The 21,831-nt window shown below is 52.7% G+C and overlaps 1 protein-coding gene and 1 long non-coding RNA gene across 2 annotated transcripts in view; one reads left to right on the forward strand and one right to left on the reverse strand.

The window, feature by feature from the left end:
- Positions 1 to 1,252, forward strand: part of LOC148594670 (uncharacterized) — a 372,746-nt gene extending 371,494 nt beyond the window's left edge. The window contains exon 3 of the long non-coding RNA XR_015913383.1: positions 1,232 to 1,252. This is a non-coding gene — a long non-coding RNA (uncharacterized LOC148594670). The remainder of the gene's footprint in view (positions 1 to 1,231) is intronic.
- Positions 273 to 21,831, reverse strand: part of ASTN1 (astrotactin 1) — a 55,361-nt gene continuing 33,802 nt past the window's right edge. Inside the window, exons 12-23 of the mRNA XM_088524862.1 lie at positions 21,658 to 21,824; positions 20,910 to 21,104; positions 20,560 to 20,687; positions 18,153 to 18,257; positions 17,675 to 17,863; positions 12,342 to 12,610; positions 12,126 to 12,259; positions 11,517 to 11,668; positions 11,118 to 11,253; positions 10,575 to 10,675; positions 9,828 to 10,011; positions 273 to 719 (exon numbers count right to left, since the gene is read on the reverse strand). Coding sequence (XP_088380988.1) covers positions 485 to 719; positions 9,828 to 10,011; positions 10,575 to 10,675; positions 11,118 to 11,253; positions 11,517 to 11,668; positions 12,126 to 12,259; positions 12,342 to 12,610; positions 17,675 to 17,863; positions 18,153 to 18,257; positions 20,560 to 20,687; positions 20,910 to 21,104; positions 21,658 to 21,824 — 1,995 coding nt within the window. The 3' untranslated portion in view covers positions 273 to 484. The remainder of the gene's footprint in view (positions 720 to 9,827; positions 10,012 to 10,574; positions 10,676 to 11,117; positions 11,254 to 11,516; positions 11,669 to 12,125; positions 12,260 to 12,341; positions 12,611 to 17,674; positions 17,864 to 18,152; positions 18,258 to 20,559; positions 20,688 to 20,909; positions 21,105 to 21,657; positions 21,825 to 21,831) is intronic.

The following is a 21,831-nucleotide window of genomic DNA, read 5'->3' on the forward strand; positions in this document are numbered from 1 at the left end:
CCTTGTTCCAACCCTGAATTAATTGAGCTGCTGCATCTACCACTACTGACAGGGACCTGCTCTCCCCTTGCTGGCTCTGTCACCATGTTTCTTTGGGAACAGGTGATCCCCCAGCCTCAGCGCTGGCTGCCGCAGCCAAGGGAAGAGGAAGGAGAACTGAGCACGGAAAAAGGGCTCTGCCCTCCCAGGCTACGCTCTCTGCAGTTTACATCCACTTCTGCAATCTGAGGAACCTCTCAGTAAAATGAACAAAACAAACCAAGAAAACTGGGTCCCACAAGACTTCTAACTAGAAAGGCTTTTGGCCAAGTTGAAGAAGATTCTAATAATGAGTCCTGCACAGAGCAGTTGTTTCTCTCCCTTGGTCCAAGTTTTTGACTCCAGAAACGCCAGTGACACCCTCCCCCCACCACTGAAGGTCCATATATAAAACCCTCACAAACGCCTTTGGGAAGGCCAGCGTGAGAGTCGGTGCCTGCAACCCTCAGTAGTCTTTGTCACCATAGTCATTGTAAAGGACGCTTAGTGTTTGCTCTTCGCACGTCTTCTTGAGGTCCCGGCTGAGCTCTGCCCAGTTGAGCCCGTAGGGCTTGATCTCGCTGTAGCGGCAGGCAAGGTACTTGAGCGACGAGCGCTGCAGGCTGATCTTGGGCTCCTGCAGGAGGCCGTTGCACCAGCTGCTGAGGTCCCCGAGCTGTGAGAGAATGAGGCCAGCTTTCCTGCAGCGAGGGCGGGCGAGGGGACAGGCCGGGGGAGAGCGACGGGGCGGCGATGGAGAAATGATGGGGAGATGACAGGAAGGACAGAAAAAGCGTATGAGGAGAGAAAAGCAAAAGAAGGTTAAGGACACTGGGACAGCTCCTGGAGGGAAAAAAAAAAGAGAGAGTGAGAGTCAGGCAGCAGGAGAGTTGCGGAGCTGACACAAACTACACAACGGGCAGGAGTCCCTGCCCGACAGACGGGGATCCGCCAGGGATGAGGAGGGTCACTGGAGCCAGGGCGAGGAAATGCTCACCCTGCAGCAGCACTGCAGCTCTAAGTGCACACCAAAGCTAACCATGCCAACAGGCACCACCACCACCACAGCATTAGTTTCTGCTGCACTCATCTTGGGACTGATTTTATGCTTCCCCGCTCTGTCCCCGCTTCTTCTTCCACCTTGGAAACCCTCACTGTCCCTGCAACAAGACCAGGTTTGCTAAGGATATAGCGAGGGGATAGAGAGTCACAGCTGAAGCTGTGAAACCCCCCCATATCCCTTGGGAAAATAGTAGCATGAGCCTTGTGTAGCAATGATCATCATAACAGACTCAAATGTCATCGTTTGTCACCATTGAAGCTATTAGGCCCCACATAATAGGAGGGAAAACCAGGAGCAAACAGTATTGAAAGCAGTGCTTATAACCGAGGGAAAGAAAAAAAAGAAAAAAAAAAAGCACTGGGAGTTACCAGGCATGAAGCTCTGGGCCAATGGATACCTACCAAAGGGTAGGACATCCTGCAAATTGAGTGGGACATGATGGAGACTAAAAGCACAATCCTGAGGATTAGTGTGTCAAGACATCACTGAATGTGACTACGTGTAGACAAGCTTAAGGTTGTGCTCTACAAGGGACACGTGTAGATGTCACCAAGAGATGAGCACAAGACGAGCAAGGCAGTGACTACAAAACCAGTGTCGCAGAAGGACATCCATTCCCAGAACTGACCAAAAGAAGGGAAAGAAGGAGAAGGAAATTCAGGAACAAAAAAATCTCAAAATATTATGCCTGTTGCTTATATACATCTGACTCACAGGGTCAGTATGGAAGGCTGAAGGTATGCTGAAAAATATGAATCTTATAAGTACAATGCATGAGCCTCATGATGTGTGATTTATAAAGTTTAGTAACATACTTTCAGGAAATTCAGGAAAATGTCTTGCAGGAAGGCACACAAGCTAGAAGGAGCACATTAAGGTGCACAATAGGAGTTTGATCCTAAAAATGTGGTAAGGGTCCCACTTTTCTTCATAAGGTTTTGCTTCCTCCAACTACAGAGAACAAGACAAGGAAAACCATGTCCTTGCCATTGCATTTGGTAAAGGCTCCTCATCAATCAGCCTACAGTCTGACTGCACAAACCAGCTGAGAAGAACTAGGAAAGAAGGTCAAGTGGCAGACAGAAAAGAGATCCAGAAGGAATCCATCTTTAGCAGAATAGAGGTATGTAGCACCCCTCAGGGAACACAGCCTTGGTGCAGGCATGTTCTGAGAATGGGGAAGTGTTAAATTAACAGCCCCTCTTGTTTGATGAGATACTGGCACAGCTTAGATTATCATGGTCAAATATAGCCTAAATTGTGCTCTCTTCTTTCACTTTTTTTTTTCTCTTGGAGAATTGCACTTCTCATGTTGGTATCAAGAACAACACTTACTTCAAATAAAACACTCTATGTTCATTTTAAACTTGTCTAGCACTTCAGGTGATCACAAGGAAATCTGGTAAACGTGGCAGTAATGGATTCAGATAATGCATCTTCCTGAGATGCCTGGAAAACCAGAAAAATGTCTAAGTGTCCCAAGACCTGGGATAAGCTTCCTAGTCAGGTTCAAGGTCTGTTTGCGGGTTGGCATTATCAGGTAAAAGATGACACATCCCTTTGGTGGCTATACCTCAGCACTCGCTCAGCACAGAGCACACAGTGGAGACACAAATCACGGTGCTGGGAACAAAAAAAAAAATAACACATTTTCTGTTAGATAAGGAGGTGGGTTGTGGCTAGCTCCACAATTCATGAGTATGTGTCATGGGCATCCTACAGATTTGGCCTAAAGGCCTTAGGAACCAAAAGACTTCAGATCAAATCCTAACTTCACTCGTTACTTGCTGTAATACAACTTGCCTTTTCCTCCATTCCTTCTCCTCTCACAGACTATGGGGTTCTTTGCAGCTCTCTTCACACTGGCAAGGAGCAACACGTTTCCAACACCCCAAACAAGTTATCTGCACACATCCTTGCTTCCTTCGATCCAACAGCCAGCATCACTGAGAAGGGAGATGAGCATGCCACAAGGGAGCGGAGCCAGGGACAGAGCATTGCAGGATCGCGGAGGAATAGCATGGTAAAGTCAGAGTAGTGTGGGTCCATATCCAAGACTTGAAAGGAGCATCAGCAACAGTCAAACAAACACTCTGTCTGCTGGCTAAATAATGTCATCTGCAAGTGATTTGTCCTGTCACCACCAGTCTGCATGCTTCGCCCTTGCAGACGATCAAACAGGAGGTCTGCTTTCCAAGATTTGTCATCACCAGAACCCACTGCAGCTGCCTAAATGTTTCTTTCCAAATAGCGCGAGCTGCAAACACTTCATCAGCAACTTGCGTCATCCCATCTTAAATGCTCCAACATTTCCAGAGGGTAGAATTAACCCTCTGACTCATAGATTCATGCAGCAAATGGTAACATTTAGGCAATTCAGAGCTGGTGTTCAGTGGCACTCCTGTGCCAACATACCTCCGTGTCACAGAAGCAACTTACGCCCCATGTTCTGTTCACTACCTTGGTCTCCTGACTGGTGCAACAAGCAGCAAGGGCCATGCTTAGCCTTGGCAAAAGCAGCCAACTGTGTGACGAGTCCAGCCTGTCGCTTAGGAAGCTTATCCATGCCTCATACAAGCCATCACAACAGAGGTCAGATGGTCTGTGCAAACCAGTGTGTTCACATGTACAAACAGAAACAGCTGGGCTCAAGATGAAGGTGAGACTCAGTCCAAGCTTGCTGGTCTCACTCAGCAGTCATGGGAAAGAAGCAACCCAGGGCAGGGAAGCCTGAGCCTTCGATGGCAAGTTTTGGACTCCAAGCACCTACCTCCACATGGTCTGTTGTCTCTACTGAGCTTTGAGTCACTGCTTCAAAGAGTTTAAGTTTCTTAGATCGTAAACAGGAACAAGGGAAAATCACAGAGATTCCAACTTCGCCCAGGACTCAAAGCAGGGTTTCTGAGGAGCCCTGGGGTGCTAAGGCACACTTGGAGGCTTCCTCACCAAGCTGAACTAGGAGTGTCATCTAAAAGAGACTACATAGAAGATTGGAAGAGAGCCACCAGCTATCCACTGAGTCTTTCAGATGCCCCAGCAAAGGATTTGAGGATAGAAAAGGTAAAGAAGATCTCCGATCTTCTGCTAGAAATCCACAAGTGATCTCCTAGTTCCCTCTGCAAAGTGGAGAAGAGGGTATAAACCAGAGCCCTGGAGAAGCAGGACTGGATGACAACTATCTGTGAGGCTGGGAAGAGGAAAGGTGGCATGTGGGGTAAGGGGCAAAACCATGCATCTCATAGGTAGGAACTGTCACTGACAGGCATCCAAAGTCATCTTGTTACTTGATGGGCTGAAGGCTCTGGTTCTTCGGAGGTCAGATGCTCTACCAGTCCAGCTACCTAATCTGTATGGGAATATCCATGTTGCTGGAAAACCACCCAGACAAATGCACATATCAAAGGACTTAAGAATCATACAATCACAGAATGCTTAAGGTTGGAAGGGACCTCTAGAGGTCATTGTCGAGGGTCACTCTCGCACCAAGTGCCAGGGCCCTCCCCACAAGCCAGAGCAAACAACACCTCCACACAAAGTGAGGTCAACTCCACCCTGCTGTTGTCTGTAGCAGGGCTTTATACTGGTGCAGGTGGGCATGCGCTGAGGAGCAGCACTCATTGGCTACAGGCTCCCAGCTGATTGGTTCTCCTCCAGGTGTTTGGTTGCTAGGCGTCGGTCCAGTTCCCCACAAACTCCACTTTCCTATATATTCTTACTAAGGCCCCAACATCTCCCCCTCTTTTTTCCAAAAAACAAAAATTAGCAATAAACATTGCAGCATTTACAAAAAACAAATTAACATAGCTGTAAACCTCAGCATTTTCCCCTCTTTTTACAAAAAACAAAAATTGGCAATATCATGCATCAAAATATTATAAACAAAAACAAAGCAACATAGTTGCAAACACGAGTATGATCATTCTGGTCACACTTTTATGATAATGTTTCATTTTTAAATTCCCAAGACAAAAGAAAATGGTCCCAAAGGAATACACAATTTCATTTTGCTTACAACCACAGAAATTCTTCTTGGAAAGGTAATTGTGCTCTTCATTTCAGCAACAGGAGAAGGAAAAAATCTTGCCCTTTGGAGCTGGGGAGGATGGGGGTCCAAGTTAGTATGGTCAGACTGGATACGCTATCATTTTTAGTTTTCAACCGCTGGAAAGTTCTTCCAGTCACGGAGTCTGCCGCTCTTTTCAGTTCCAGACCTTGAGGAAGCTGTCCCACAATCCTGTTGCCACTGCCATTCCATCATCAGTCACACCTAAGCAACTGACACGGTTATCATGACCGGCAAGGACACCTGCTCTATCGGCTTTCAGTGTATCCCAGACATTGCAGTTGAGGTTGTCATAACCAGCTAGGAGGAGACGTAGCTGTCCCAGATTATAAGCTTGCCTCGCGGCGGACCGCCAGCTCGATCCCAAGATCCAACTACGAGCTTTTTAACTGCAGCAACTTTAATATACGCTATTGGAGCTGGAATTACCGCGGCTGCTGGCACCAGACTTGCCCTCCAATGGATCCTCGTTAAAGGATTTAAAGTGTACTCATTCCAATTACAGGGCCGGAGTCCTATTCCATTATTCCTAGCTGGAGTATTCCGTCGGCCAGCCTGCTTTGAACACTCTAATTTTTTCAAAGTAAACGCTTCGGGCCCCGCGGGACACTCAGTTAAGAGCATCGAGGGGGCGCCGAGAGACAGGGGCTGGGACAGGCGGTTGGGGGGGGGGGGGGGGGGGGGTCGCTGGCTCTCAGCTCCTCCCCTGGGGACCAGTGCACATCAATTCTAATATGTGCACGTCAGTCTCTAATCACTGTGAATTTTGCCACAGAGAGGTCGACTCCTGCACTTCCTCGGGTTGCGGCGGAGAGTTCGTGGAGGCAGCCATTGTCTGGGGATACTTGTTCGCCGCGTCCCTCACAACGCGGCGGCTCCCGTTTCCCTGTATCGGTGTGCCGTTCTTGCGGAACCGTGATCGGCACTCCGCTGCCTTATGCCCGAACCTTTGACATCTCGTACAGGTCCCATTAAATCCTCTCGGGCCCATATCCTCCATCCTGAATCTGTTAGGACACTTCCTCCTCATGTGTCCTAATCGACCACATAGGAAACATGTCCCATGGAATCTCTTGTCTTCCTTTCTAGACATTCTTTCTCCTTTAATTGCTGCGGCCAAAGCCGCACCATGTATTTTTGCTTTTTGTTCTTCCTCCATCAATGGCGCTCGGGCACAGGTCTCTATCATTTGGACAATTGAAGCTCCTGGTGGCAAAGTAGCTAACAGTTGCTTGCAAGTTTGGTTTGCGTTCTGAACTGCTAGATCTTTTGCCAATATTGCTTTCATTTCCGCAGGCACATTAGGTGCCATATCCAAGGCTTCCTTCAGTCGATCAACAAAGTTGAAAAAAGACTCATTCGGCTTTTGCGTTATTTTGGTGTATGGCAACTGTGGCGTTCCTATTTGTGGTAGTGCAAGAAAAGTGGCCAGCGCTGCGTTTTTTGATTGCTGTAGTATCCTGGGGTGGAGCGCTGCCTGGGCCTCGGTTGCCCGGTAACGCCCATTGCCCATCAGTTGATCAAGGGTGGCAACCCTTAATGGATCATCCATACTGCGATTTAGATTCTCCAACTGTTTTTCCTCTAATCTTTCCTGCCATTTGGCTAACCAAAGCATGTAAGCGGTAGAGGAAAGCAGGAGCTCCATTATCGCTCTGCTATCCGCAGGTACCATATGGGAATATTTAAACAGGGCAGAGACCTGATTTCTCACCAACTTATTGTCGTGCCCATACTGCATTACTGTTTTTTGTATGCCTTGAACAAATTTCCAATCAAGAGGTTCCCACCTGGGGCCCTGGGCTCCCGTTACTACAGGAGCTGCTAGTGGTGTAAATACAAATTCTCCTTGTAACTGAGCATTCTCTATGAGCCCTTTATACCGTGCTCCCGCATTAAATGTTGGATTAACAGGTGGCATTTCCTCATCATTACTTCCACCTGCAGTGGAAGTGGCTGGGAGCTCCGGCAACAATCCTTCTTCAGCTGGGTCACTTGCTCCAGCTGCTTTCTTTTGAATCTTAGGAGCATCTTTTCTTGCCTCCCACTGCTCTAATTGTTTGTCTACATTTTCCAACCCTTCAACTATAGCCCTATGGGCAGCCTTATAGGCTGCCTTCACATCTCTGGCCTTGGACCCACCGTCTAGTCGCCGCATTTGTTCTAATAATTCTGTCATTCTCTCTGCCTGTCCCCGAAGTTCTTGTCGCATTTTTTGAACCACGGCATTATCATCGTCCGATCCATCTGGGATTGGTACTTTAACTGGGTCCACTTCCATTTCGGGCGCTGTGGGGGTTGGTCGCTTTTCCCCCTCCCATTCAGGCGCTGTGGGAGGTGGTCGCTTCTCCCATTCGGGTGCTGTGGGGGGTGGTCGCTCCTCCCCCTCCCACGGGGGGAGATACTCATCCACTCCCCCCCATACTTCTTGTTCGGCCAAAGTTACCGGATATGCCTGTTTAGGTGAGGTTACCTTTCTCTTATTATCTATTTTCTTACACTGAATTGGCTCAGTATTGTTGGTACATTCAGAACTTTCAGACCCGTTTTCCTTTTCTTCTCCATGGAGCGCTTCCCAAAACGCAATAGCAACTAACCGCTCAAACATAGGCCATATTAGACGAAATGTCTTTGTGAGGCGCCACGCTTCCTCCGAGCCTAATTGTACACCGTCCCATAGTTCTCTTCCTACTCGCTCCCATGATTCAAATTTATATGCTTGGGAAGCTTCTTCTATGATTTTTCTCTTCTTACAAAATAGTAATAAATCGGTTAACTCGGTTTTCGAGACCTCAATCTTAGTTTTTTGAGCAAGCCTTACGAAGCGTTCAACAGTATCATGTTCCATTGCTGTTGCAGCAACTTTCACTCTAGATGCACCAATTCCCATTCTGACTCACCAGGTCGTGGTCACAATCCGCTTTTCTCCAGCAAGATGCCTTGCGTTCTTGCACGATCACGTCGGGGTCACCAGATGTCGAGGGTCACTCTCGCACCAAGTGCCAGGGCCCTCCCCACAAGCCAGAGCAAACAACACCTCCACACAAAGTGAGGTCAACTCCACCCTGCTGTTGTCTGTAGCAGGGCTTTATACTGGTGCAGGTGGGCATGCGCTGAGGAGCAGCACTCATTGGCTACAGGCTCCCAGCTGATTGGTTCTCCTCCAGGTGTTTGGTTGCTAGGCGTCGGTCCAGTTCCCCACAAACTCCACTTTCCTATATATTCTTACTAAGGCCCCAACAGGTCATCTAGTCCAACCGCCCTGCACACGCAGGGTCACCTAGAGCATGTGGCACAGGACTGCGTCCAAGCGGGTTTTGAAGATCTCCAGAGAAGGAGACTCCACAACCTCTCTGGGCAGCCTGTTCCAGTGCTCTATCACCCTCACTGTTAAGAAATTTTTTCCTTAGGTTCCTGTGGAACTTTTGGTGTTTCTGTTTGTGGCCATTACCTCTAGTTCTGTTGGTTTCCACCAGTGAAAAGAGGCCAGCACCATCCTCCTCACTGCCTCCCTTGAGGTACTTCTAGACACCGCTCAGGTCCCCTCTCAGCCTTCGTTTCTCCAGGCTGAACAGGCCCAGCTCCCTCAGCCTCTCCTCATAGGGCAGATGTTCCAGGCCCCTGATCATCCTTGTAGCCCTGTGCTGGCCTCTCTCCAGCAGCTCCACATCCCTCTTGTACTGTGGAGCCCAGAACTGGACACAATACTTGAAGAGAAGCAAACAAGTTGACTGCTACTGCGATCACTGGCCATGAGGCTTCCCCCTCCCCAGCCAGAGGGTCCCACAAAGGCCTACTCCCGGGAGAGGATGTGGTGCTCCCGCCGGAGGGCCAGAACTGTCTCACCCAGGAAGGACATGGTGCAAGCTCCCCCGAAACCTGCCATGGCACCTCACCACTGCCCAGGCACAGAAAACACTTCTGTCCATGGGATCACCCTACATGACCAGAGGAAGAGATAGAAAGGCAGCAACATCCAAGCAATTCAGAGCCATCATCAACCCACTGTCTGCCCTGGACCACAAATTCAGTGCACAGACTTGAATTCAATTTGAACCAAAGGAAAAGAAAAAAAGGAAAGCTAAGTTTGAGCTTGGCATGTCTCAGCACTCGTGCATATGTTTACATGCCCAACTTTATCCACCAGCTTCCACAGCCAAGCTTTTCTTTGTCACCTTCTCCAGCAGGCTTGAAGACGCAACCCTCTCCTTGTTTCTTCATCTCTCAATCAATGCCCAAGGCCCCTCTCACGCAAAACTATGCAACCACATTCCCTTCCCTTCTCTCCTGCAACAACCTCCATTACACATAGCCGAACTGTTTATTTTTCCAAGACTTTCTGCCTTTTGCCTGAGGCAGCAGCTACTGAAAGAAAAACAGAATCCCTTCCCTGGCCCCCTCCCTTCCCGCAAGGCATCAAAAGAGCAGGCCAAACTCCAGAGACGAAGGAGGGATGGTGGGATGGCCAAAGATTATGGGTTGACAACACCCCAGCATCTTCCACCTTGTTTAGTTTTTATAATCCTTCAAGGATAAGAGAGGATGGCTGGATCCCAATCATTGCACAGCTTGGGATTGCACAGACAGCACACTGTGAGACTCCAAGCAATACCATCAGACAAATTCGTAAGTGTGTTGGGTTAACAGGTCTGCCTAACTAGACAAACCAGTTCCTGAGCATACCTGGGTCCCAGTTCATCTTCACAGCGCCAGGTGAACTCCCCAAAACTCTCATAGTGCTGGTTGTAGTGGTAAAGGACACGGTGCAGGCTGGGAGAACCCAGATCTAGCAGGGTGTTGTAGGCTGTTTGCTGCTCTTTGCCACTGGTATAGCCATTGAAGAGGTTGTAGATCTTGTCTGCTATTTCTGGACAGAAGGACAAAGGAGATAAGAGATGTGGAAAAGGAATAAACAAAATCCACTGCCCAACCTTAGTTAAACCCAAGAGACAAATCTTGAGTTGCTTTTATCAGAGCTAAGCTTTCTCACCCCAGGACATAATTCACACCATATCAATAGGTATCTGCTCCTGCTGCCCTCCAACCCAGCCCTCAGCACCCATGAAGCTCCCAGGGCCACCTCAGGTGAAGGAGGTCTTGCAGCTGGGGCACAAAATTTGAGTTGAGATGTGCTGGAAGGGAAACCTCCATATTGCAGATCCCAAGCACCACCCAAGCTGGTGGCATTTGGCCTTGGGAGTGTGGAGAGGGCAGGCAGGGAGGGTCCTGCAACAAGATGTGGGAACACAGATTCAGGCTGGTCCTGAACTCCATGCAGGGCCTTTCCAACCCACATCTGAGTCCCAGCCAGGGCTCCGTGTCCACTCAACAAAGCTACTTCCTAGCACTCTCCCTCAGCATGACGCAGTTCTGCCCACAACGGTCAGTGACTACATGTGCAGGCAGCTCCTTCCAGCCCCTCCAGCTCACCTTGAGCTTTCACATCATCTACCACAGGACAGGGCGTCTTGACCATCACGTCACTGGACCTGGAGCGTCTCCCTGTGTTATCAACTCCCCAGAGTGTGAACCTGGTGGAGACAGAAAGCAGTGAAGACCTGGGCAGAGCAAGAGCCCCTGAGCCCTTCACCTTCTCCCTGCATTCCCACCTTGCGCCGGACAGCTTGGGCCCTGCTGGTGCATGCAGTGTGCTGTTAATGCCCACCTTGCAAGCACCTGGGGAAGCACAAAACTGCCCTGCTGAGCTGGTGCAGAGCCCGATGGTTCCAGCTTCTCCCCCCACGGTGCTGGCTGCGAGGAGGCCGGCGTAGCAGCGGACTTGCACGTAGAGTGGGGTGAAGCTCACCTGAGAACGGGGCATTGCGAAGGCACCCAGCACCAGGACCGAGGATGAATGAACATGAGCAATAATATTAGCAGGTGCCAATGAGAAGCATCAGCATCGTGCTCACGGTTAAGAGCAGAAGCAAGGGCACTGCAGCGTGCAAGAGGTGGCAGCAAAGGACGACTCACATGTAAGTGGTGTCGGGCTCCAGGCAGCGAACGATGAGGGAGATGGTGGAGGAGAGCCTGTCGGGCACTTGGGCCGGCATCGCGCAGGGCGACTTGGCACCGGAGATGATGTCGTCTACAAAGCTCAGCACTGTCTCTAGGGAGAGAGGGGAGGACGCACCACGGGTGACTACCCAGCCACCCCATCCCCTGCGGCCAACAGGAGCTGCCCAGGAAAGGCACAGAGGCTGGGAGCTGGGCAGAAAGGGCTGCGTCCACTAATGCTGCTGCCCATGTGAGCAGGGAGCTGTTTCAGCTGGGACACATGGCAACTGGGAGGCAATGAAGGAGAAGCAGGCACCATCCCACCCTCCCCAGAGAGAACCGGGTGCTGCTGAGTGCCAGGGAGACCCCACTCACCAGTCTCCACTTTGGAGTGGTCCATCCTGTCGGTGACTTTCTCCTGGCGGAGCAGGTAGTCAACGATTTGCACCCCGATGGGCGGCTCCGAGTGCTCCCACTCCAGCACCACCAGGGTGCTGCTGGGCTCGTGCACAGTGGACAGTCGCAGGCTGGGAGGCAATGCCAGCTGGTCAGCATCTTGAGAGGAGAAGGGCTGCTAGATGCCCTCCTGCACCCGACCCACATTTATGGCCTCCTTTCAGAAATGAGGCAAAGCTGTAACCCGGAGAGCAGACGAAGCAAGGACAGAAGTGACTCCCTTCTACCCTTCCTGGCTCTGGGGATACCCGGTCCCTCCGTGTTCCCCTGCGCTCCTTCCCTGGGTTTGCTCTACCAAAAGAGATCCAACTAACGTTCCTCAATGCACAGCTTAATCTGGAAAAGATGCCGTGCCTCTGCACCCTCCACCTCTCATCCAGGATAGCCACGCTGTGCCACCACGCTGCTGTGAACGCTGCAGCCCGTGGCCAAGGTGCTGGGGAAGCCCCTGCCATCGCCCCGTCCTCCAGGAGCCAGCTCATCCCATGCTGCCGCGAGGGCAGCCGGCCGGCACACCCAGCAACCTACATGGGGTGCGGGAGAGGCGCACAGGTGGGCAGCCCATCGGCCCCAAAGGCACTCGAGTCGCACCGGCACCAGTCCTCGATGACGTCCCCGCTGCCCGAGCACCACAGCGAGCTCATGGTGGCCTCCTGCAAGAGCTTTGGGCGAGAGGAGAAGGTGGTCAGCGCCAAGTGGGCAGGAGCCTGGTCCCCTCCCACCACCATGCAAGCAGCTCCTCACCCGCTGGGTCTGGTTGTTGGTAACCAGCTCGTAGATGGGTGCTGCCTTGGTGACCTCGAGCAGGATGGGCTCCGTAGGTGCGTCGGGGCCAGAGGTGACATGGCACAGCGGGCAGGACGAGGGGCAGCGCCCTCTGCTCTGGCACTCCATCCGCACACCGGCTGCCATGCGCTTGGTGCCCGACTCGGAGAGGCTGGCGATGTACTCGGGGAAGGTGAGCACCTTGGGGTCTCGCTCTCGCTCCTCGGACTCATCCGATGGGGAGTTGCCTGGGGAATGGGGAAAGACAAGCATAAGGATGGACGCTGAGCTAACAGCTAGATGATGCTGGGGGCCTGCTGCCCTGCCTTGCTCCCAAGAGAGCAGGTCTTAGGGTAACGGCACCCAGAACCCCTCCTTGCTCTGCAGGAAGAAACTATTGACAGGTCTCACCACCTGGACGCTGGCTTTGCAAGTGCCTTTGTCTCCCTGTGCCTCATTTTGCCCAGGCCTGGAGCTCCCCCAGCTGCCCTGCCCAATGCTGAGCGTGCAGGTGGGCAGACTGTCACAGAATCACTACACTTGGAAAAGAAGACCTCCAGGAAGCTGTCCTTGCACCAGCTCTGGTCCCCACGAGAGGGAGCCTCCTTCTTGGAGCTGCAGGCTCATAGAGAACTCGCCTGGGCTCCTTCCTCCATGCCCTGCGCTGAACCCTCCACCAAAACTCTCTGCCAAAACCCTTCGGTGCTAAAGCTCTTTCTCAACAGCCTTGGCACAAGAGCCCTCTGCCCCTCATGCCTGCAAATGACTCTTCCTGCCACTTCTGGATTGTGGAGGAGGAGGATAACCCTAATCATGAGCTATTTGGGGTTTCAGGAAGGAACATCTCCCTCACTGAGTGATCCAGCTGGTTTCTGACCCATCTAGATGGTTCTGTTCGGCTCTTTACTGGTTGCCAATGGCATAAGGCAAGCTTCCCAGTTTTACAAGTTGTGTCTCCATAATAAAAAAAAATATATATAAGCTATATTACTAATACATATATATGACTATATTATTAATAATTATGCATTGCCAGCTGTACTGTGCCAGTGACCCGCCTGTGGGCAGTCGTGGCTTCCCAGGGTGGCTGGGGTCTGCCCTGAAGCACAAGCCCACGGCGCACAGCACATACTGCCACCGCTGCTTTGAACAAAACCCTGCAAAGTGGAGCCAGAGGGCCACCAAATGCATGTTGTGCAAGCTAGGACCCTCTCACCAGCCAGCTCTCCCCACTGCCCCTTGCCTTTCCCTGTACCTCAGAGACCCGGCTGTGCAAACAGAGCCAGTGGGAGCCACAAGCATGCGTAGGCAGAGGTTTGCACGAACACAGCGAGTGGGAGGAATAAACAAGAGACACAAAGGCCTCAAATCTGTGCTGTGGCAGCTGCTGTTTACACGCAGCAGCAGAGCAGTGCTCCTTGAAAGCGCATTTCCAAGCATCTCAAGGTGCTCTGAATGGCCCCCATAGCCACAGGCCCACCAATCCAATGCCACCAAGAGTTTTTCAGCTACAAGCTCCCCTCTCCACTGCAGACCTCCAACTTTCAGCCAAAACCTAGGCTCAGTGACCTCACATGGAACCAAATCCTGTCTGTGCCTGGAGGGAGTCCCTTCTGGGCTATCTCTGACCAGCACAGACAGGAGCGGCCTCACGAGCCCAGGAGGAGCCAGGCGGGCTGGGGGTGCACCCTTCTAGGGCTCTGTCTTCATGCAGAGCTGTGAAGCTGGCAGACACTTTACTGGTTCAGCAGTGGCAGCCTCCGCCGCCAGCACGAACAGTCAGTATTAATTTTAGAAGAGAAACCAATTAAAAGATAACAGGGGAACATATGAGAACATATGCTCTGGTTAGCAAGTATCTAAGTGTTCCAAAAAAACATGACCCCCAGCTATAGCAAAAGAAGTTTGGGATCGTTTCGAAAGCCCTACGAAACTATCTTCTTAATGAGCAGCCTTCACTACAAGAGGGGCTGAGATGGGCTAGACAGGATCACATCAAGGACCAGTGAGGCCAAACGGGGCCAGCACGCACTGGGCTCTCCCGTCCAGGGCAGGTATAGGCACCCACTGCAACCCCGGCTGCAAGCTGAGCGTGGCACTGCCACCCACACGGTTAGGGATGGAGAAAAAAAGCAACTGTCAAAAAAATATTCAGCATCTATCTTAAACGCAGGCAACCTTTGCAGAGGCAAGGCAGGTCCTTGTGGAAATGGCCACTGAAAGACAAAATGCCATGGGAAGTCTCGTCACAGGGAGCCTTTGCAGGACACCTTGTGCTGGCAGGGAGATTCCCTGGAAATGAGCCCGCTGCTGGAGCTGCCACAGCCCCGTCACACACTCTGCTGCCCGCCTGCCCTCAAAGGCCCCAAGCGCTCTCTGAAAAAGTTTTGTAGCAGTAAAGGATGGTCACGGCCTCTGCTTTCCTGAGCTCCAAGCGATGGTGGTGATGCCGAGGGCCGCGGTAGTGCCTGTGCTGCGGCACTGAGCAGGGTAGCAGGGCTCGGCCCTCCGTTAGCGTTCCACACCTACACATTTTTGAATGATAGGCAGGGAGTAGCATAGGCATTTGACACATGGGAATGCTGAGAAGGACGAAGTGCTTCTCTTATGGGTTCGTAGCAGGTCTGTAGCATCGCAAATACCTTCCTCACCGCACCCTGAGTCTGTGAGATGCTTCCTACTTGTCCTTTCTAGCACTGCTCACTAGAGAAGCCTTCTTTGCAGATGTTAAGCCCCGAAGCCATGCGTGGGTGGCTGCCAGCGGACACTTGACTACAAAGCAAGGAGCTCCGGGAGAAGGGAGGATCCTTCTCCAGGGTGGTGGAGCACAGACAACACATCCAGGAGTACCTGGAGACGTTAAGCTCAGGACTGGCTAGGGGGAAAAGATGGAGTTTAGGCATCCAGAGATCAAGGCTGCCATCCAGCAAACACTGTTTTCCCTCTTATTTTGTGGGTCAGTGCCAGGTGACAGAGGGCACAGGAGGGTGTTGGGGGAAGGAAGGTCCTTGGCCAAAGGAGCAGGCAAGCAGAGGGGCTGGCTAAGCCGCTGGCTGGCACATTGCCTCACACCTCACTTGGAGCAGAGGAGCCGGCAGATCTCTGTCACTGAAGAGAGGGGAGCATTGCTGCTGCTTGGCAAAACGTCCGCAATGCTCATGCCGCAGGAACCGTCTTGGCACGCTGCACGGGGCGGGAGGCAGGCATTTCATGGCAGATAAAAAGGTAGGATTTGCCTGTCATTTCTGCGCCCCCAGCTAGCGATCACTCTGCTAGCCCTGATGTGCGGAACGGTGCTCTCAACGCGAGAGCCCTGTCAAAGGCAAGGAAAAGCCTCTGTCTTTGTGCCAAAGAGAGCAGCATTCAGCCCGACAGGACAAATGGGGACGAGAACTAGGCAAACTGATGGTGTTGGAGGGAAGACAAAGCATGTCCAGGAGAACATCTACTGATCCTTCCAATGTCTCCTTAATTTTCTCCCCAGCACCAAAGATAGGAACCGCGGGGGCGAGAAGACCAGGTGTCTGAGCTAATGCAATGATCTCTCTCTTGCACCTTGTGGGAGAACCTCCCGTTTCAAGGTTTTTTAGCCAAACAGGCCAGTGCTAGCCTTTCTCAGACTCCTGCAAAGAAAAAGAGGCTGTTAAACAAAAAACAGGGCACAAAGAGCATTACTTTGCTACCCCATAGAGCTGGAAATGGACCATTTGGGGCTAGCTGTGAATTGCAGCTTAGCAGGCACAGGGGGAAAGCAGAGGAGCCCGAGAATGATTTGTCTCTTGCAATTTCTCAATCGATAACCAACTCCTGACTTTTGCAAACAAGAAAGAGAAGAAGGGAAAGTGGCAGGTGCCAGAGTGAAACCGAAATGTGATATTGTGGGTGGAAAGAGACTGCCAGACCTGAAAAGTCTCCAAGCAGGAAAATCAAAGAGGAGGAAATTGCAGGAGAAAAAAAAAAAAGCAAATACAATCAAAAGATGGTACATCTGCAGAGAGCCCACAGGAGAACAGCGGCGGGCTTGTACTCCTGCTTGGGAAGAGAGCCAGACTCCACGAGGGCTAGATCCACAGGATCCAACAGAGACTTGGAGAAGAGCGCTTCCCCCAGGACAGCCCTGGGAAGCAAAGGGGCATCTCTGCGGCCGCGCGCAGCACCGCCAGCGCAATAGTCGGGTGCCAATACTGAGCATTATGGAGCATCACAACAAAAACGGTCTATGGGGTCATGGCGCCTTTGAGCTGCAAGTGGCAGCTCCCTGGCCACATGCAGCCATAAATACCCCGGGCAGGACACAATAAGGCCAAGCCACCTGCAGCCCTGCAAAGAGACAGCTCTGCTCTGCGCTGAGCATTGCCTGGGCTCGCGAGACGGCTGCAAGGAGCGTGGCGGCGTCCCAAGCGAAGCAGCCTCTCCAAGAGCGCCGGCCCTGAGCCTACGTCCTCGGTCCAGGAGCCACGGCTGTGCTGCTTTCCACGGCTGCTTTCCAAAGGTCCAGACAAGAGGAGGGTGCCAGCAGCGTCCAAAGACGTCAGGGCGCCCGGCTCCCTCCACCTTTGTGAAGCTTTGTCCAAATCGCTCATAGGCCATCGCCAACCTGCAAAGCCCCCGAGCGCAGTCAGATGGGAGCTGACACCTGGTCACTCGCTCAGTGCCTGGGATTTCCACGTTCTGTGCATTATTTCCAAAGCACCTTTCAAATACTCACTTCTCGACATCAAAGTCAGTCTCAGCTCAGCACCCAGGATCTGCCAACATTCCTGGCTGGCTTTCAACAGGCAAAACAAAGCAAATACCTGGCTCCTTCCCAGCTCCCTGCTTCCTTGAGCTGTCCTGCCCAGTGACCACTGCATAACTGGTTTCGAGACATTGAAAGCAAAGCCCTGACAGCCTGGGAGAAAAAAAACACATTACATGAGGGAAAAAGAAGCCTGGCCCTGGGACACAAGTGGAAGCACAGATATGGAAGAGACAAAAGAAAGGAAGGAATAGGATTAAAGACAAATAACAGTTAAATCCAGAATCAGACAGGACGGCTTGGTGGGATTAATGCAGTCGTCTTTCATCTCCCTGGGGATGGGGGTGTTCGTGGCCTGGGCTGAGAGCCCTTCGAGCACTTTGAAGGGCATGAGAGTAGGGAATAAACAGCAAGGAGGAGAGAAGCAGCCCTTATGCTGGGCACTTCCCCTGTTGTGCCATGGGCAGCAGAGCTTAGTGCAAACCCTCCTGCAGCTTCCTGCACCCGCAGGGCTACGACCCAGGAAGGAGGCAGGTGCGCAGGAGGGGAAGCCTTCCTGGAGATGGGCTCCTACCTTTGCTGATGTCCTCGTACTCCAGCCAGAGCTGCCGCTGGACCTGCCTGTTGGGATACCAGATGGAGCAGGACTCCTCAAAGCCGTACATGGCCTCCTGGATGTAGTGGTTGCCAAACTGGTCCAGCAGAGCCACGAAATCTCCACGGGAAGTGGCTCCATCCAGGGAGTGGAGCGCGTTGCTGAAAGCTGCAGGAGACAGGCTGAAATGCTCAAATCCCAGGGGAGCCCCAGCCCGAGCTCTTGCCACCCCACACAGCCCTCGCTTGCAACAGGGAGCCAACCTCTGAGCTCGCCCTTCGCCAACATAAGGCTGTATTTCCTCTTGCCTGCCCGCAGCGCTTGGCACAGCCAGGACAACGCTGCCTTTTCCTTCCCAAGGACCCGGCACAGCGTTTCAGCAGAGCAGTGCCTCAATCCATCCAAATTGCCCCAAGGGTACAACTACCCCCCATTCGCTAGAGCGCTGCCCTCTTACCCTGGGAGATGGTCAGTTGGTTGAGCCGGACATGGTACATGACGGATTGCACCTTCCAGTGCTGCAGGAGGGGGTACCCAGACACCTCGCTGAAGTTCACCATCCCTGCCAGAGACACGACACCGCAGCTTCAGTGTCAGTGGTGCCAGGCCAGGACTGCACCTACAGTGAATCCTCCCCATGCTGTGGCCCCGCAGTTACCTGCAATCTGTGCAGGAGCCTTTCACCAGCACCTCTCCATCTCCTGCAAGCCTCCCAGATCCACCTCGCCTTGGGAGAAGCAACCAGCCAGCTGGGTAGGAACCAGAGCAAGTGCCTGTGTGCATGTGTACTCACAGGGGAAGGTGGTGACGTACTTGGAGAAGGGCTGGGGTCGGCTGCTCCCCAGCAATTAAAATCAGAGCTTTAAAGGAAAGCACTGAGGCTGGTTTCTTCTCGCAGTCCCAGGCTCTGCTTCTGAAGCTAATGAGCTGCCTTCCTCCACCGCCTCCTACTTCCTTCCCAGACACCAGTCCCAAGACATGCCCAGGTGTGTTAATTATTTTGCTAATGAGCATGGTGTGTTTTAAGGAGCCGTTCATCAGTGTATGGCCTGTATGGCCAGCTGGGCTGTTCCGCGTGTGCTGCTGGTGGCAGTGCTGTGGGGACAGCGATGTCCCCCGTGCCCAGACGTGGCTAAGGAGGAGATTGCGGCCGGCCACAAGCCACACCAGGGAAACCGAGGCCCTTGTGCAAAGCCCAGGCAGGGGCTGCACCAGGCCAGAAAGCCTTTGCAGAGGGCCTGGATGTGGGTCTGGACCCCAGTGTTAGGTGGGGCAGTCACAGTGGGGGCCACAGTGGCTGGTGGGACAGAAGCAAAGGGGCAGTGTAAGGCCAGGAGTGAGGAGAAGAGGAAAGCTAGAGGATGTGCCAGCTCCAGCATGCACCCTAGCATTTACCAGGGCAACTATCATCTTCTCCAAGCAGAGAGACCCCATGCACTGGCAACTGTGCATTGCCACAGGCAGAAATATAAGGTGAAGAGGCCTGGAAAGACCCCTGGGTGGCCATTTAGTCCTGTCCCTCTGAATGAGCCCCAGCATTTGGGAGGACAACAAGGTGCATCTGCTTCATAAGGAGGAATGAAGGTGAGGGATAAGGAGCTGCACTTGGCAGTGTCTCTTCCATCGGTGCCGGCTGCTCCCAACCGCTTTAAAGTGTTGCTCTGCCCTGCAAAGCGTTTATGCAAAAGCAGCCCTTCCTTACTCAGCAGCTCTGCCTCTCGTGTATTCAGAGCAATATCCAGATCTGCTTACTGACAAGCAGAGATTTTCCTTCTCTTTCTTTTTTTTTTCCCCTAATCAGCCACGAAGAGCCAGCAGTGCCGGGGGAAATGAATAGGGTAATTTGCCGGCTTCTGCCTTGTCGACATAATTGCCAGCAAAGCTCCAGTCCCAGCGACCCCTGCACGGCGCCGCGGTCGTGGCAGCACCGCCTTCGAAGCATCTGTGGAACCGCGGCAGTGGGGACGGGGAGCAGAGCCTGCCCGAGACGCCCTCGTCCTCCGCGCTTGGCACCCCCAGGCCTGGCATCCCTGGCACCGGCGTGGAAGGGCCGAACCCAGGAGACGCTCGTGCCCATGAGGCAGGAGAAACAGGGCATCGTGCACCCCAAGCAGGAACGCAGGGTGAGTGCACAAGGTCTGGGACAAGATCATCCTCTGGAAACCTTGCAAAATACCTACATACCTGTGTCCGCTCCTTAAATGCCATATAGCTGCCCGCTGGCCTCAGCCGTTGCAACCAGCAGGCAAGTCTTGGAAAAAGCACCAGGGAAATAAAGGCTGTGTGGGGGTGCTGGCAACTTCGGGGGAAAAAGGTAAATCACTTAAGATTGTCTAGGAAGCCTTGAGCCTCACTTCTCACGGCCTGCAAGGCTCCGGTGGGACAAACCAAAATATTTTGCTTCAGTTGTAACAGGTTTCGAACACTTTGTTACACTGGCAAAGAGACACTCATTTGGGAATCAAAAGAAAGGCAAGTAAAAAAAAATAAAAAAAAGAAATGCTTTGAATAAATAAAAGCCTTTTTATAAATATCCATTGGATACTTAAGCTTTTATGACACACAATTAATTTATAGCTCTTCCTCACTCAGTCTTCCCTCTTCTTTCCCGCAAATGGACAACCTGGCACAAGACAGGCCCATCCAGGCAGTGTCACAGACTCCCTCCATTTGCAGTTGGCCAAAAACAACTTTGTGGGAAATATTATTGCCTTCCTCTTAGAGATTTCACTGCAGGTGAGTGAGAGAGGCTAAAGCCAGATTAGATAAATCAGACAGGAACCTGGTCTGAGTTCTTCAGACTGCTTAAGACACCCTCCGCAAGGGACGCAGACTGGAGCAGCAGTGCCAGGGGACTCACTCACCGGTGAGGAACTCGGGGTCGGGTGTGGGGTCCGAGAGCTCTTCTTGGCACTGGCTCTCCAGCGGCACCGTGGCCACCACCAGCCCGTCTGGCAGCTGCTGCTCCAAGCCCCGGGCAAAGTTGTTCTGCCTGAAAATGCAATGAAGAAAGGAAGGACTGGAGGAAAGGCAACCCTCCTGGGATCTTCGGATCTGACCCCCCAAACCCAATGCAGCACCAAGCCCACCCTTGGACGTCTCCTTTACTGAAAGCCACAGAGGCAGAATGTCACCTGATGTCCTGCCAACCTGAATGACCAGGCATATGTCTCAAGGCTCTGGACCAGAGTCATCTCCCAGCACGCCTGCTTACCTGAATGTCCCTTTGAGCACCTGTCCTGCCGCCACCTCCTTGGAGTGGTTATTGTAGCCGTAGAAGATCTCCCCAAAGAGAGTCTGGTTCATGGGCAGCTCCCGGGTCTCCCCGCAGTCTCCTCCCTCAGGGCACGACTCCGAGATGAGCTGGCATGACCGCCCATCCATGCCCAGCTTGTAGTCCTCGATGCACCTGGGAATGCAGCGAGAGTCCTGCCGTCAGGACGGGGCCGCCGAGCTGCGCCACCAGCGAGCCCAAGAACAGAGCAAAGCCTTCCTAGCGCCTGTGAGGCTGCAAAACCTGCCGAGTCCCGTGAGCCTGGGTACGGCTCCAGCGACCCTGCCGCCTCGTCACCCTCGCTCGGCCGGGCTGACGGCCGCTCGGGCGCCCGGGCCCGGTGGCAGCGCACGGGAGGCAGCTCTGCCGCTCGGCCCTGCTCGCTTTGCCCCACGTCCCATCCCCACCTGGGTCCGGCCCGCGGCAGGGTTGGAGCCGGCCTGCTTTGGATTTTGCTCGGGAAGAGATTCCAGCACGACAAATCCCGAGCGTTAAGTAATGATCTTATTTCACAGTTGGTCACATAAGCTCATAAACTTGCACCTGTTTGCCCTCCTCGAGCGAGGAACACAAATGGGCTGCGGAGAGAGGTCTCCCGCTCCCAGATATCCACCTAGAGAGGAAGAAGCACCCTGTGCTCATCCAGAGCCACCACGTGCCGCAGCGGCTGCACGGCAGCAATGCTCACCCACAGAACATGAGGATGTTGTAGAGCAGAGGGTCGTCGGGCAGGGGGACCATCTGCTGGAGGCAGAGCTGCTCACAGCCCCCGTTGAAGCCGTCCGAGCAGTCCACGCCGACGTGGCGGTCGTAACAACCCGTGCCGTCTTTCATGGGGCTCAATCCCGTTGGGCACTGCCAG

This window comes from Tinamus guttatus, unplaced genomic scaffold, assembly GCF_059628265.1.
Source record: "Tinamus guttatus ecotype Peru unplaced genomic scaffold, ASM5962826v1 Tinamus_guttatus_pri_ptg000215l, whole genome shotgun sequence".
NCBI classification, from domain to species: domain Eukaryota; kingdom Metazoa; phylum Chordata; class Aves; order Tinamiformes; family Tinamidae; genus Tinamus; species Tinamus guttatus.